This window comes from Rana temporaria, chromosome 5 (assembly GCF_905171775.1).
Source record: "Rana temporaria chromosome 5, aRanTem1.1, whole genome shotgun sequence".
In the NCBI taxonomy this organism is placed as follows: Eukaryota; Metazoa; Chordata; class Amphibia; order Anura; family Ranidae; genus Rana; species Rana temporaria.
Genome location: NC_053493.1, coordinates 166,528,148 through 166,541,673, shown reverse-complemented (window position 1 = coordinate 166,541,673; position 13,526 = coordinate 166,528,148). Strand labels below are relative to the sequence as shown.

Sequence of the window (13,526 nt, the reverse complement as noted above, 5' to 3'; positions counted from 1 at the left end):
AAATGTGTGTCTGGAAGGCCATGCCTTAGCCTTTGCTTAAATATGTTGTACACAAAAGGATAGACAATGAACAATTCAGAAAAAACTGCCACATCTCTGTTCACTGTCGGGAATTGCTCCCTGAAGTCTGCTCATCTTTCACTTTTAAAGATTGAAAGATGAAAACAGCATTAGCAATCTAACAGTCTCACCGATATGTTCAGCTTGAACCATAACACAGTCAACATTTTACAGCAAGTATCATGGTACATTCATCTCACCACAGCCCACTTGATAAATATACTAAGGACACCATGCCACACACACTATTAAATTAGCACTCTCCATCATGGACCCTACTTAGGACACCCAAAAACCACCTAAAAACCATTTAGCACACTTCAGCATAATGGGCCAGATCCTCAGCCAGCGGTGCACATTTAGTTTGTCCTAACTTATGTCATTTAAGTTACGTTGCCCTAAGTTGGTGTCGTAAGTGCCGTATCCACAGCGCATTTGCGTCTAAATTTGCGCCAGCGTAACTTAAATTCAGAGGCGTAAGGCGGGGTTTTCGCAAGTGGGAAGGAAGTGGGCGTGCTTCATTGTAATGAGCCGTGACCCCATGCAAATGAGGCGCCGGCCGTACTGCGCATGCGCGCACGAATCGGGACCTCACTGGGCATGTGCAGAACTGATCTCGGCGCAATCAGTGAGATAGGTAAAAGGCCAAGTGTACTTAGTTTGAGGATCGCCCTGTGTCTAAAAAGCCCCACACACACACACTTCTCTTGCAAAAGTATATCCCATTGTTTCCCTTCCATGAGCAATTTGCTTCTGCTCTGTTTGTTTGTGTGTTGGTAAGTTGTGTTTGTGAGAAAAGTGTTTGAGGAGTTGGAGAGTCTAGTTGTTGTTTGTTTTTGCGAAGTGTCTTTATTTAATTAGTTTGTTAGTGTTTTTGCTGATTGTTTTTTGGTGTTTGTTTTTTGTTTTTTTGTTTGTGCGTGTTTGTTTGTTTTTGAATTTATATTAGCTGTGTCCTTGTGTGTTTATATTTGTTTTCGTTTTTTGTGGTGTATATTTTTGTCTGGTTTTTGGGTGTGTATTCTAGATTGTTTGTCGGGTGTGTTTGTTGTTGCTGGGTGGTGTATGTGATGCCCCCCAAACGCAGGAAGCTTAATTTCACCCTGGGAGAGAAGCAAATTCTTGCTCGGGGCATTGTGAAATATGGGCGATTTCTGCATGGCCCTGAGAGCCAGAACACCACCCCGGCCAGGAGGAGGCAGCTTATTAAAAAAATCACGGACCAGATCAATGCGGCGGGGGGGGGGAGACCAGGACCCCCGCTGGCATACAGAAAAAAATAAATGATCTGAGGAGCGTCGTCCGGAATAAGATGGCAAGGATCGACGCCCATACCAGGGGCACTGGAGGAGGGGGACCCTGCCCAGTCAGACTGACGGAGGAGGAATGGGCAGTGGCCCAGTGTTTCCACCCACAGCAGGTGGTGGGCCTGCCTGGCTATACGTCAGATGTTCCGAGGAGGACAGGTACGTTTTTTTTTTGAATCTCTGTTGATTAGCATCTGTGGGTGGGGGAAGGGAAGATGTGCCAAGTGTGTGGTTCCTCAAACATGTGATTGTTTTGTGTCCTCCACAGATGGCCAGGAGGTTGCAAGCCAGGAGGTTGCAGGCCAGGAGGTTGCAGGCCCATCGGGCCAGGCTGCTGCACCACCCCCAAGACAGGCTGATGATGAGTCCCAAGAAGGGCAGGATTCCCCAGGGGAGGGGATTGGCCAAACCTCCACTCATGAGGAGGTTGAGGGGGAGGAGGTTGAGGGGGAGGAGGATGAGTGGGAGGAGGATGATGAGGGGGAGGAGGACGAAAATATGCAGATTGGCCGGGAAGTCCTCCTGGCCACTGATATGATGACCTTTGAGTCTTCCCCTGAGGCTACCCCTGAGGCTGGCACCAGTCAGGCCACCATCAGGGTTAGCCCCTCCCACTTCTCCCCCAACAGGCCTCCAGTCACAAGGGTCACTCTCTCCCCTCCTCCAGGCCCGCAAGACTCAGCGGCAGCCAGGGGGCCAACCCAGGAGACCGTGGCTGTGGGCGAGCGTCTGTCGGCCAGTGTGGTGAAGGACAATGCCCGGCAGACCCGCACTCTTGGGAAAATACTTGAAAAAATTACGCAGATGGAGCACAGCCAGGGTGAAATGATGGAGGCACTCGGTGATGTGGCCACCAACTCAACGGCGGTCATTACATGTTTGAACGACATACAGACCGCCACAACACGCGTGGCCCATGAGCTGAGTGCCCTGACCCAGGCTGTGCAGGACAATACTAGGTCTGGCCAGGCCAATGCGGCTGCCCTCACTGCCTGTCTCACTCGAATTGCAGGGGCCATGGAGGGCAGGCCAGCAGGGGCGGCTCCTCCTTCCCCAGCTCACCCCCCCCAGGAGGCTCCTCCTTCCCCAGCTCACCCCCCCCAGGAGGCTCCTCCTTCCCCAGCTCACCCCCCCCCAATGGACATCCTCCGCGACGGCGTGGCCGTGGCCGTGCCCGTGCCCGTGGCCGTGCCCCTGCCCATGCCCCTGCCCAGCCAAGGCGTAGCAATCGCCACCGCTAATTAATTAGCTGGGATACTTTTGTTTTTTTGTTTATGCATTTTTTTTTTTTTATTATTTAATTTGGTCTTCTGTACTTATGATTTGATTTATGTGTGTGAATGATGTGTGAATGTGGGGGGTGGCATTCCTGATAAATTAAGGGTGTCACCCTCAGTTTTGGTGGAGTAGGGATCCCCAGGACCAGGGAGAAGTGCAATCCCAGGTTCCTGAATGGTGTATGAATGCACAGTGACATAATTGGAGCCGTGGCGTGGCGTTACTGCTCCCAAGTCCCAAAGGGGGGGGGACTTGGATCTAATCCAATTCGATGTGCATGTGATGTGTCTGTGCTAGGAACCACAGTGGTGTGCATTCATGCATTATCATTGTGACTTTATTGATGTGCATTTACAGGGAAAAGATACATTCTTATTGTGACATTAATCATGTACGTTTACTGGGAAAAAATGCCTTCTGCAAGGCGTCTCCTGGCTGCTGTGCCCTCAGCAGACCGGGTAGAGTTGGTTGGGGGGGTATTGCCTGGGTCGGGGGTCAGGTCATCACATAAGTCAATATGCAGTCCCCTTCTCAGGGCAAAGTTGTGGAGTATACAACATGCCCCAATTATTTGGCACACAAAGTCTGGGGAATACAGCAGTGTACCCCCAGACTTATCCAGGCATCTGAAGCGGGACTTCATAAGCCCAAATGTACGTTCAACCACTCCCCGGGTACGTATGTGCGCCTGGTTGTAGCGTTGCTCTCCTGGGGTTTGGGGGTTCCTGAATGGGGTCATCATGTGAGGTCCCAAGGCATATCCAGAGTCACCTGTAAGGGAAAAGACAGGAGGATATTAGTCATGCATGTGCCCCTTGTGATGTCAGCATCATGGGGGGGACATACCTGACACACATGTCACTCACCAATCAGCCAGCTGTCTCCATACATGTTCTGGTCCAAATCTCTGGAGATCTGTGTTTGCCTGAAAATATAGCTGTCATGGCAGGATCCCGGAAATTTAGCACAGACGTGCCAGATGAGGCCATGGGCATCTACGATCACCTGCACATTTATGGAATGCCAGCCTTTACGATTCCGGAACATGTGCTCAGTATCATGGGGGGGTTGTAGTGCCACATGGGTACAATCAATGGCCCCGATGGTGCGTGGGAATCTGGCAATGTGTTAGAAGTCTGTCATGGTCTTCAAACGCTGGTCCTCCTGGGTGGGTTTTTGAAATTGATTTCCCATGCGCCGCAGGATTGCAGGGACCACTTGGTGCACACACCTGCTGATGGAGGATTTTGCCATCCCAGCCACGCCTCCACTTGTGCGTTGGAAAGAGCCAGTGGCAAGAAAATGCAGAGTTGCCAGTACTTTGATGAGTGGCTGCAGTGCATGGGAGCGTTGTGTTGGGCTGGTAAGATCATCCTGAAGTATTGTTGTTAATTCCAGGATGGCCTCACGGTTAAATCTGAAGTTGCGGAATACTTCAGAAGCAGGCATGCCAAACAGATCTTGGCGTGGGCGGTATACCCTCTCCTGTGCCCTCCTCCTCCTCCTCTGTGCCCTCCTCCTTCTTTGCGCCTCTATAGACACTAATGCAGCTAGGATCATTGATGGTCCTGGCATTTTGGCAGACAGATTGTAGTCCTGAAAGTGTGTGTGTGCTGAGCTCTTCCTCAATGGTGTTGCTTCAGCAGACATTCAGACGGCATGTGTAAAATTAGGGCTGCTTTTATAAAGTGTAAATTCCCACCGGGAAACTAACAGGTGCGCACAGGGCGTAATCTATGGCGCACACACTTAATTCTGTGGATCGCCCTATCTCCCTCATTTGCATCTTTGCCTATCAAAAAAAGCGGCGTGCCTAGCGTAATTTGCGCCCGAGAATGCGCCGGTGTAATTATTTTAGGTAGGACGGAAAAGCCGGAATTTCAGGCGCTTCTCGTTTTGATGATCGGGCGCAAAGATACACGCCGTGTAAATTTAGAAAAATCGAGTTAAGTCGGCGTATCTCTTTTGTGGATCTGGCCCCTTATGCCTGCAAATGTTTCTTATTTTATTTTCAGTCCATTAGGTGGAGCTCTAGTCTTTTTTCACAAGTTTGCTTCTAAAAAAAAACGGATGTTTACAAAGCTCAGGAGCTCAAACTGAAATGCATACAAATAACTCAATGAGTCAGAGAAATTATTTATTCCCTCTCTCCTGCTGAGCGCAATTCAAAGTTTCAGCTAGAGAATGCATTAAAAACAGGCAAACTGCTATGGCAGTGCACTCTTTAGAATTCCCATAATGCTGCATGAATACAGTGTGATAAATGTAGTAATATATTGGTAGATTCAATAAGAGTTAGGCCGGCTTATCAGTAGATAACCCGACCTAACTCAGAATCTACGCCGACTTATGTTTAAGCGTATGCTCAAACAGAGATACGCTTAAACATATCTAAGATACGACGGCTTGTGCCGTCCTATCTTAGATTGCAATATTTTGGATGGCCGCTAGGTGGCGCTTCCATTGCGGTCGGCGTAGAATATGTAAATGAGGAGATACGCCGATTCACGAACGTACGCCCGGCCGACGCAGTACTTTTACGCCGTTTACGTAAGAGATAGGCCGCGTAAAGTTAGAGCTAGGCCCTATTGGAATAGTAATGTCAAGTATGGCCGCCGTTCCCGCGTCGAAATTCGAATTTTTTACGTCGTTTGCGTAAGTCGTCCGTGAATCGGGATTTACGTTGTTTACGTCCACGTCAAAATCAATAGGCCCGTGCGGCGTACTTAGCCGCAATGCACACTGGGAAATGTAGGCGCCCGGCGCATGCGCAGAAGAACAGAACGTGAAAAACGTAAGGTCAAGCACAATTAGCATACAACACGCCCCCCTAACACACATTTGAAATAGGCGCCCTTACGCCCGCCGATTTAGGCTACGCCGCCGTAACTTAGCAGGTAAGTACATTGTGAATCATGTACTTGCCTAGCTAACTTACAGCGGCGTAGCCTAAATGCCTTAAGCTACGCCGCCGCAAAGTTAGGCATAGGTACCTGAATCTAGCTATAAATGTTTTTTTGGGGGGAGGGGGGTTCCTGAGCTACAATCTCATAGAGTGACTCAGTGATGTCAACAGAGCTGGATTTGCCTTTAGGCACGTATTGGTACCTGGAAAAAAAAACCTACATATCATGGCTGTTTATGTAAACCATGTGTATAATTTTTGTGACACTGGCAGGCCTCCCCATCATACTTAGAATCTCCTCTGACCCAGAAAATTGATTTCCCACCATATGCCATCGACAAATCAGCAGGATCAGGTGCATGGACCCTCCCCCATTATAAAAATCTAAGCATGCTGAAGTTGGTTACGATTTCATATGTTATACTGCGCAGAAGGGTGGGAAAGAGCAAAGACTGCTGCTACAAATAGCAGAAGCTACACATTAGAAGGGAGGTAGAGAGAATGCTGCAATACTCCTTACTAAGATTTTTGAATGTCAATTCCAATTTTTAAAAACTGTATGTGGCATTTTGCATCAGCATCTCAGTACTGATCCCAGTGCCTGTGCATATGCTAAATTGCTTACAGAAAAGGCAAACAGGCTGTGCCTGTTTTTTTATTACTTGGCTGCAAAGCTATTTATTTTTTATTTTAGAGTGTGTTTTGCTCAGTTCATGCTTTACCAAAAGCCGCTAGATGAAAAGCTGAAATCTTTGTGCCTTTATCTGTGTACATCCAAATGTAAATAAAAAGGACTTTTGCCATTTCTTTTTGTATTTTGCTCCCTATAATCATCTCTGGTTCTTCATTGCACTGACCTTGCCCTTCTCTTCCAGTTCTCCAATGGAATGCAGGTTATTACACAGGTAGAGCGCTTGCAGGTGAACACAGGCGATAAGCAGTGTGTGGCTCTCTACACTTTACATCCCTAAATGCAGGGGTCAAGTCCTGGGGAAAAAAGTGTGGGAACTCCCACCCAAGATCCACTCCCCCACCAAAAAAAAAAAAATTATACGCTCATATGCATAATTACTAAACCGCGTGTTTTTTTTGTTTTTTTTAAGCAAGTTCTTTCTAAATCCTGCGATAACTCGCGGCAGACCTCAGCAATGTCTCCTGGGAACATTGTGGCATTGAGGAAGTGGCGGAATACCCGCACACTACCCAATGAATCCATATACAGGAAGCGGCCAGTAACATAAAAAATGACTAAGGTTCGCCTGCCCCTGACAGTGAGTCAAGCTGGGCATCGCCGCTCAGTGAAGGATTGGCTCGGGTGGCTCGGTTGATCTAGTCCTGCAAAGGGAACTGCGTTCCTGCTGTAAAAAAAGTGCAGGAACTCCGTTCCCATGCGTTCCCGCAGGACTTGAGCCCTGCCTAAATGTAATCTTAAAGTGCTTTTACATTTTTTTGTGTCAAAGGAATAGATTGCAAGGATATTATAACACCAGGATGCTGGGGCTGATATCCATGGATATGCAAAAAGCAACTCTGGGAAAATCACTATCTGCATAGCTACACCAGGAGGCAAATGTTGGCACATGAAAAACATACACACAATGGTAAAAAGATACAAGATAAAAGTTTACATTGTCTGCTACAAGTTATACTTGTTAGTTACTTTATGAGGATCCTAAAATATTGGCAACATTTTATTGTTCTTGGATAGATCTCTATGCAGACACACTGAATTTGAATCTTCCATAATGGTCTCCTGAGGTTCTAGTTAAACTCCTGCAGGGAGCCTAGAGATCTAGCCAAACAAACACCTTCATCACACATGGAAGCCTAACAACAGATCTATGGTTTATATAAGCACAAACATTCCACAGATTGCAACCATACCCATTTATTATTTTCTTAAAGCTGTTCGTATACACTGTGCTACGGAAGTAGTGTTACAAAGCTTACCCTAGAACAATGATAGCAGAGATTACATTAATGCCCAGACTTATGACTACATAATAAGGCAACATTTTCTCAAGAAAAGTGTGCACAATCTGGTGCAGCTCTGCATAGAAATCAATTAGTTTCTAGTTTATTTTTTGCGAAAACGTTATTGAACAAGTTAGGCTGGGTTCACACTGGTCCGACAAACGCTCCGACATTGGGAGCTCATATCGCATGACGTGTGAAAATCAATGTTTCCCTATGAGACCTGTCTTAACTGGTCTGACTCATGTCGGTCTGACTTTGAAAATGCTCCCTGTACTTCTTTGGTCCGACTTTGATCCTACTTCAGTCCATTGAATATCATTGAAGTCGGATCAAAGTAGGATCCTTGTCCTTACCATCCGACTTTTGACATCCGACATTGTGATTACAGCAGCAGTAAAAGGAATTTATCTCACTCTAGGATTGTTTTGATTGGTCAAAGAACAAGTCAGACTATCACAAAGTCGGATCAAAATAGTATCCTGTTCGTGAAAGTCAGATGGATGTAGGACCAATGTAGGATCGATGTTGCAGAGCAAAGTAGGGTGAAAGTCGTACTACTGTCGTGTAGTATAGTGTGAACCCAGCCTGAGGCCGGGTTCACACTGGTGTGACACGACACTAGTACTACTTTGGATCCGACTTTGCCCTGCGACTTGAAGTCCGACATATGTCCGACTTTCAATGAACGGGGATCCGACTTGGATCCCTGCCAATACCAGGCACTGTGTTTAATATGAATCCTGAGAGGGAACTACACGCCAAATTTTAACAAAAAAAACGGCATGGGTTTCCCCTCCAAGAGCATACCAGGCCCATGGATCTGGTCCGGATTTAAAGGGGAACAGTCATACAGTCGGAATTGCTATGCAGAGGCGCATTGCGGGGGGTTTCCCATTGTTTTAAATGGGAAGGAGCGGTGAAGGAGCAGAATACACACCACTCCTCTCACCGCTCCAAAGATGCTGCTTGCAGGAGATTTTTTTCTCTCCTGCCAGCACATCGCCTCAGTGTGAAAGCCCTCGGGCTTTCACATTGAGAAGGCTGAGCAGGAGTTTTTCAGGCGGTATAGCAGCGCTATTTTTAGCGCTATAACGCCTGAAAAACGCCTCAGTGTGAAAGGGGCCTAAGGGAAAAGCTAAAAAATCTGATGCAACAGATGATAGATTTCTCTATTGGCTAATAAAAAAAAACGGCAAATCTCAGAAAACGCACACAAAGTCGCACATAAAAACGCCAGAGAAACGCTCACAGATGCTACACTCAGGTGTTAATGCAGCCTAAAAATTAAAAGAAACAGCAAATATTTTATTGTGTCTTGATGAAGATGGGCTAAGCTCATTGAAATGTCACACACACACAATTAAAACATTTGCTGTTTGCTTTAATTCTGCTGCAAGGGTCTAAACCCTTACATATACAGTATATCGTATATACATAACAATTTCACTTGTGTACTTAATCTTTTAAATACAGTACATTAATAAATATACATTTATCAAACACACGCGCACAAATATAATTACTGTATAAGTGAAACAAACCATAAAAAAACTTCAACACTAATGTGTAATACTACACAAGCTGACAGAAATGTTTAATTGACCTGTTTTTCATTTTCGTCCTCTAGCCTGAGTCTGTCCTCAATGCAGTTTCTGGCCTGAAGAAATGCTTTTCTCTGGGCCCTTTCTGTCAGAATCCGCACGAAGACCCCAGACAAATTCACACTGACAAAAAGAATAGCATTGGCCACAAGCTGTAAAAGAAAAAAAAAAGCTATTATTAGTCATGGGTATTACAAGATATGTTGTTATATTTTGTAACCAGGACATTTTGCTAACTACACACTTTAAAATTACTACAGACAATAAACAACAAGACAAATAAACCATGAGGGTGCAGTTAGATAGCCCCCTATATGGTCCCACCCAAGATCGTGACCCATGAAACTATCAAGCTGTTCTTACACTGATAATTAAAGTGGTTGTATCCTCCGCTTTGTGATTTTACCTACAGGAAAGCCTATAATAAGGCTTACCTGTAGGTAAAATGAATATCTCCTAAACGGGGGCCGGGGTGATTTTAGCAATAAAGTACATGTCTTAGAGGGGCACATTGCAAAACCCGACCATCAACAGTGCAAAACCCGCCCTTCATTTTTTTTAACACGCCCTGCTAAGACGTGTACTTTATTGCTAAAATCACCTCTGCCCCTTGCAGAGTAGCACTAGCATCAGGAGTGTGTGGCATGTGTCATAGTCAGTGCGCAGGCGCCGCGTAGAGCTGACTCTCAGCCGCTCGCTGTATCACGGGAGTGCGCCCGCAAGGACTCATCACCATGCGAGCTCTCTCGCATGAATGTGATTCGTTCTTGCGGGGAGGACCAGAGACAGCCACCGAGGGACCCCAGAAGACGTGGATCATGTTTGTTATTTTAAAGAAAATTAGTTTTTTCCTTTATTGACCCTTTAACCACTTGACCACCAGGCACGTAAACCCCCTTAATGACCAGACCAATTTTCAGCTTTCGGTGCTCTCACATTTTGAATGACAATAACTCGGTCATACAACACTGTAATCAAATTACATTTTTGTCCTTTTTTTCCACAAATAGAGCTTTCTTTTGGTGGTATTTGATCACCTCTGCGGTTTTTATTTTTTTCGCTATAAATGAAAAAAAAACGAAAATGTTGTAAAAAAAAATAATAATTTTTCTTCATTTCTATTATACAATTTTGCAAAAAAGTAATTTTTCTTCATAAATTTGGCCTAACATGTATACTGCTACATATCTTTGGTAAAAAAAATAATAATTGGTTATTATTTAGTCTGGGTGAAAGGTATAGGGTCTACAAGCTACTGAAAATTGATCAATTTGATCACACCTGAAGTACTGACATCCTCTCTCGTTTCTTGAGACCCTAACATGCCAGAAAAGTACAAATACCCCCCAAATGACCCCTTTTTGGAAAGAAGACATTCCAAGGTATTTCGAAAGAGGCATGGTGAGTTTTTTGAAGTTGTCATTTTTTCCCACAATTCTTTGCAAAATCAAGATTTTTTTTTTTTCACAAAATGTTCATATTAGCAGATTATTTCTCACACACAGCATATGCATACCACAAATTACACCCCAAAACACATTCTGCTATTCCTCCCGAGTATGGCGATACCACATGTGTGAGACTTTTACATAGCGTGGCCACATACAGAGGCAGGGCCATCTTAATAGCCTCATGGGCCCCTGGGCAAAGTAATGCTATGGGCCCCTACAAGGTTGCCCCAATTTACGCACCAACTCTCAAGAATGGAAGTACAATATTTCTACTTTACAGTGTGTCACTTGCCACCGTCCCCTGTCACCAGATTCAGTGTGTCACTTGCCACCAAATTCAGTGTGTCACTTGCCACCAAATTCACTTGCCACTGTCACCTGCCACAATATTCAGAGTGTCACTTGGCGCCAAACTTCGCTACTTAAAAATCCCCATAGGTGACGGTTTAAATATTTTTACTTGTTACATCTTTTTAATTGGAGAAGAGGTCTAGGGCCAAAATTATTGCTCTCGCTCTAACGTTCGCAGCGATACCTCACATGTGTGGTTTGAACACCGTTTTCATATGTGGGCGGGACTTACGAGTGCGGTCGCTTCTGTATACGAGCACACGGGAACAGGTGCGCTTTAAATTATTTTTATTTTTTTATTGTTCATTTTACTTTATTTATTTTAGTTTGACATGTTTTTCCCCAAAAATAAATGTTTTGATCACCTTTATTCCTATTACAAGGAATGTAAACATCCCTTGTAATAGGAATATAGCAGGACAGGTCCTCTTTACAGTGAGATATGGGGTCAATAAGACCCCACATCTCACCTCTAGGCTGGGAAGCCAGAAAAAAAAAACGATCCTGGCTTTGATCGTAGCGGTGAGTCGGAAGAAGCACCGGAGGGAGAAGGGAGGGGGGACGTCCCCTTTCGCCTCCCGTAAGAACAATCAAGAGGCGAAACAGCCGACATGATTGTTCTTATGGTGTAGAGAATCGCAGACTGAAAAAGAGGATATCTGAATGATGCCTGTAGCTGCAGGCATCATTCAGATATCCCTGCACAAAGTCAAGGACATCATATGACGGCCGGCGGGCAGGAAGTGGTTAAAACGCATTTTTTTTCCGGGTATTGCAGAGTATTGTGCGGGGGTATTGCAGAGTATTGTGTGGGAGTATTGCAGAGTACTAACGCAGGGGGTATTGCAGAGTACTAACGCAGGGGGTATTGCAGAGTACGGGCGCAGGGGGTATTGCAGAGTACTGGCGCAGGGGGTATTGCAGAGTATTAGCACAGGGGGTATTGCAGAGTATTAGCAAAGGGGGTATTGCAGAGTACTGGCGCAGGGCGTATTGCAAAGTACTGGAGCAGGGGGTATTGCAAAGTACTGGCGCAGGGGGTATTGCAGAGTATTAGCGCAGGGGGTATTGCAGAGTATTAGCACAGAGGGTAATGCAGAGTATTAGCGCAGGGGGTATTGCAGGGGGTATTGCAGAGTATTAGCGCAGGGGGTCCACCTTGAGATGCACGCCGTCCTGTACGGCGTTCTGCACAGTTCGCTGTCCTTTCCTATGGTTGTTTTGGCACCATATCGCTCCACCTACAGCTTCCCCGCTTTTGCAGACCTCACTGAGGACCTGGACACGTCGGACACCAGTGACAACGGACCTAACTTATCTGAAATGCCTGTAATCTCATATCAATTGTGAGTAGCCATTTGGCTGTGTGTTTCTTCAATTTTATTAAAATCCCTTCTCATACTGCACTTAGATTGGCGCATCTTTGTCTTTTCTTTGTGTACATTTTTCAGAGCGTGCTTCTGCTTTTGGGATTGCTGCCGCTAAGAGCTTATGGACTTTATTTACGAACTTTATTGATATTTTTTCAGAAATAAGGACTATCACCATTCATATATTATTAATTATTTATACCATTTCCTTATTAAGAATCATCCTTTTTATATTCATTGGCCACTGTTGTCTGTAGTCTGCCTAATCTTGCGCCATCTGACAATTTTTTCCAGAAATCTCAAAGAACTGGAAGACTTTTGTAAGGAATAATGTCTAATCTGTAATTTGATGCCTTTTGGATATTTTTCTATCTTTCCTTGGCTTCGTTATGCACATTAATATACATTTTTACCTGGGGTGCCCAAACTTTCGATCCCCACTGTAAGGGACAATCTTGGCACTGGCCAACAATATAAGGAGCATTCTTCCCTATCACACTAATGTACAGAGAGCTGTATATATAGTAATTATTAGCAGGTGTTTCCTGAGACAGGAAAGTTATTTCAAGGGTTCCTCCATTTTAAAAAGGCAGAGAAAGGCTTGTCTATCATGTAGGGCTGAAACGATTAATCGATATTATCGATAGTAATCGATAATGAAAATCGTTGTCAACGATTTTCATTATCGATTAGTTGGTCTGCACCTTCCGTCTGTCCGTCCGCCTGCCCGCCCTTCCGCCCATTCAAAAAAATCCTCCAGTCCTGTGATAACAGGCGCCGCCGTATTACACAGGACATGCAGCGCTGACGTGCCTCGTATGTGTACAAGGCGCCGCCGTATTACGAGGCACGTCCGCGCCGCATGTACACGCCTCTCCTTGGCTCTCCTCTGACGTCAGCTCCCCACTGATCTCAGCCCCGCCCGCTGCTGCCTCGAGGGAACAGAGGCTAGAAGCAGCCGTGAGGAGAGCCGAGCTGCACTGTCTGTGAAAGGTAGGTTTTTCTACCTTTCACAGTCCAGTTTACAGTTGCACACTCACACAGTAACAGTACAATGAGTACATGCCTTCTTATAACAATTCCCCATCCTTCTAACTCCCATCATTGGTGTTCCGTGGGGTGGGTGGAATAGTAGTGCCCCATCATTGGTTTTCTTGGGGGGGGATGGTGCCCCATTTGTGTTCCTGGGGGGGGGGGGTAGTGCCCCATTGGTGTTCCTGGGTGGG

At 45.6% G+C, this 13,526-nt stretch overlaps 1 protein-coding gene across 1 annotated transcript in view; it reads right to left on the bottom strand.

Annotated features, from left to right (window-relative positions):
* Positions 1 to 13,526, bottom strand: part of ADCY1 (adenylate cyclase 1) — a 536,332-nt gene that overhangs the window by 409,947 nt on the left and 112,859 nt on the right. The window contains exon 2 of the mRNA XM_040353333.1: positions 9,131 to 9,280. Coding sequence (XP_040209267.1) covers positions 9,131 to 9,280 — 150 coding nt within the window. The remainder of the gene's footprint in view (positions 1 to 9,130; positions 9,281 to 13,526) is intronic.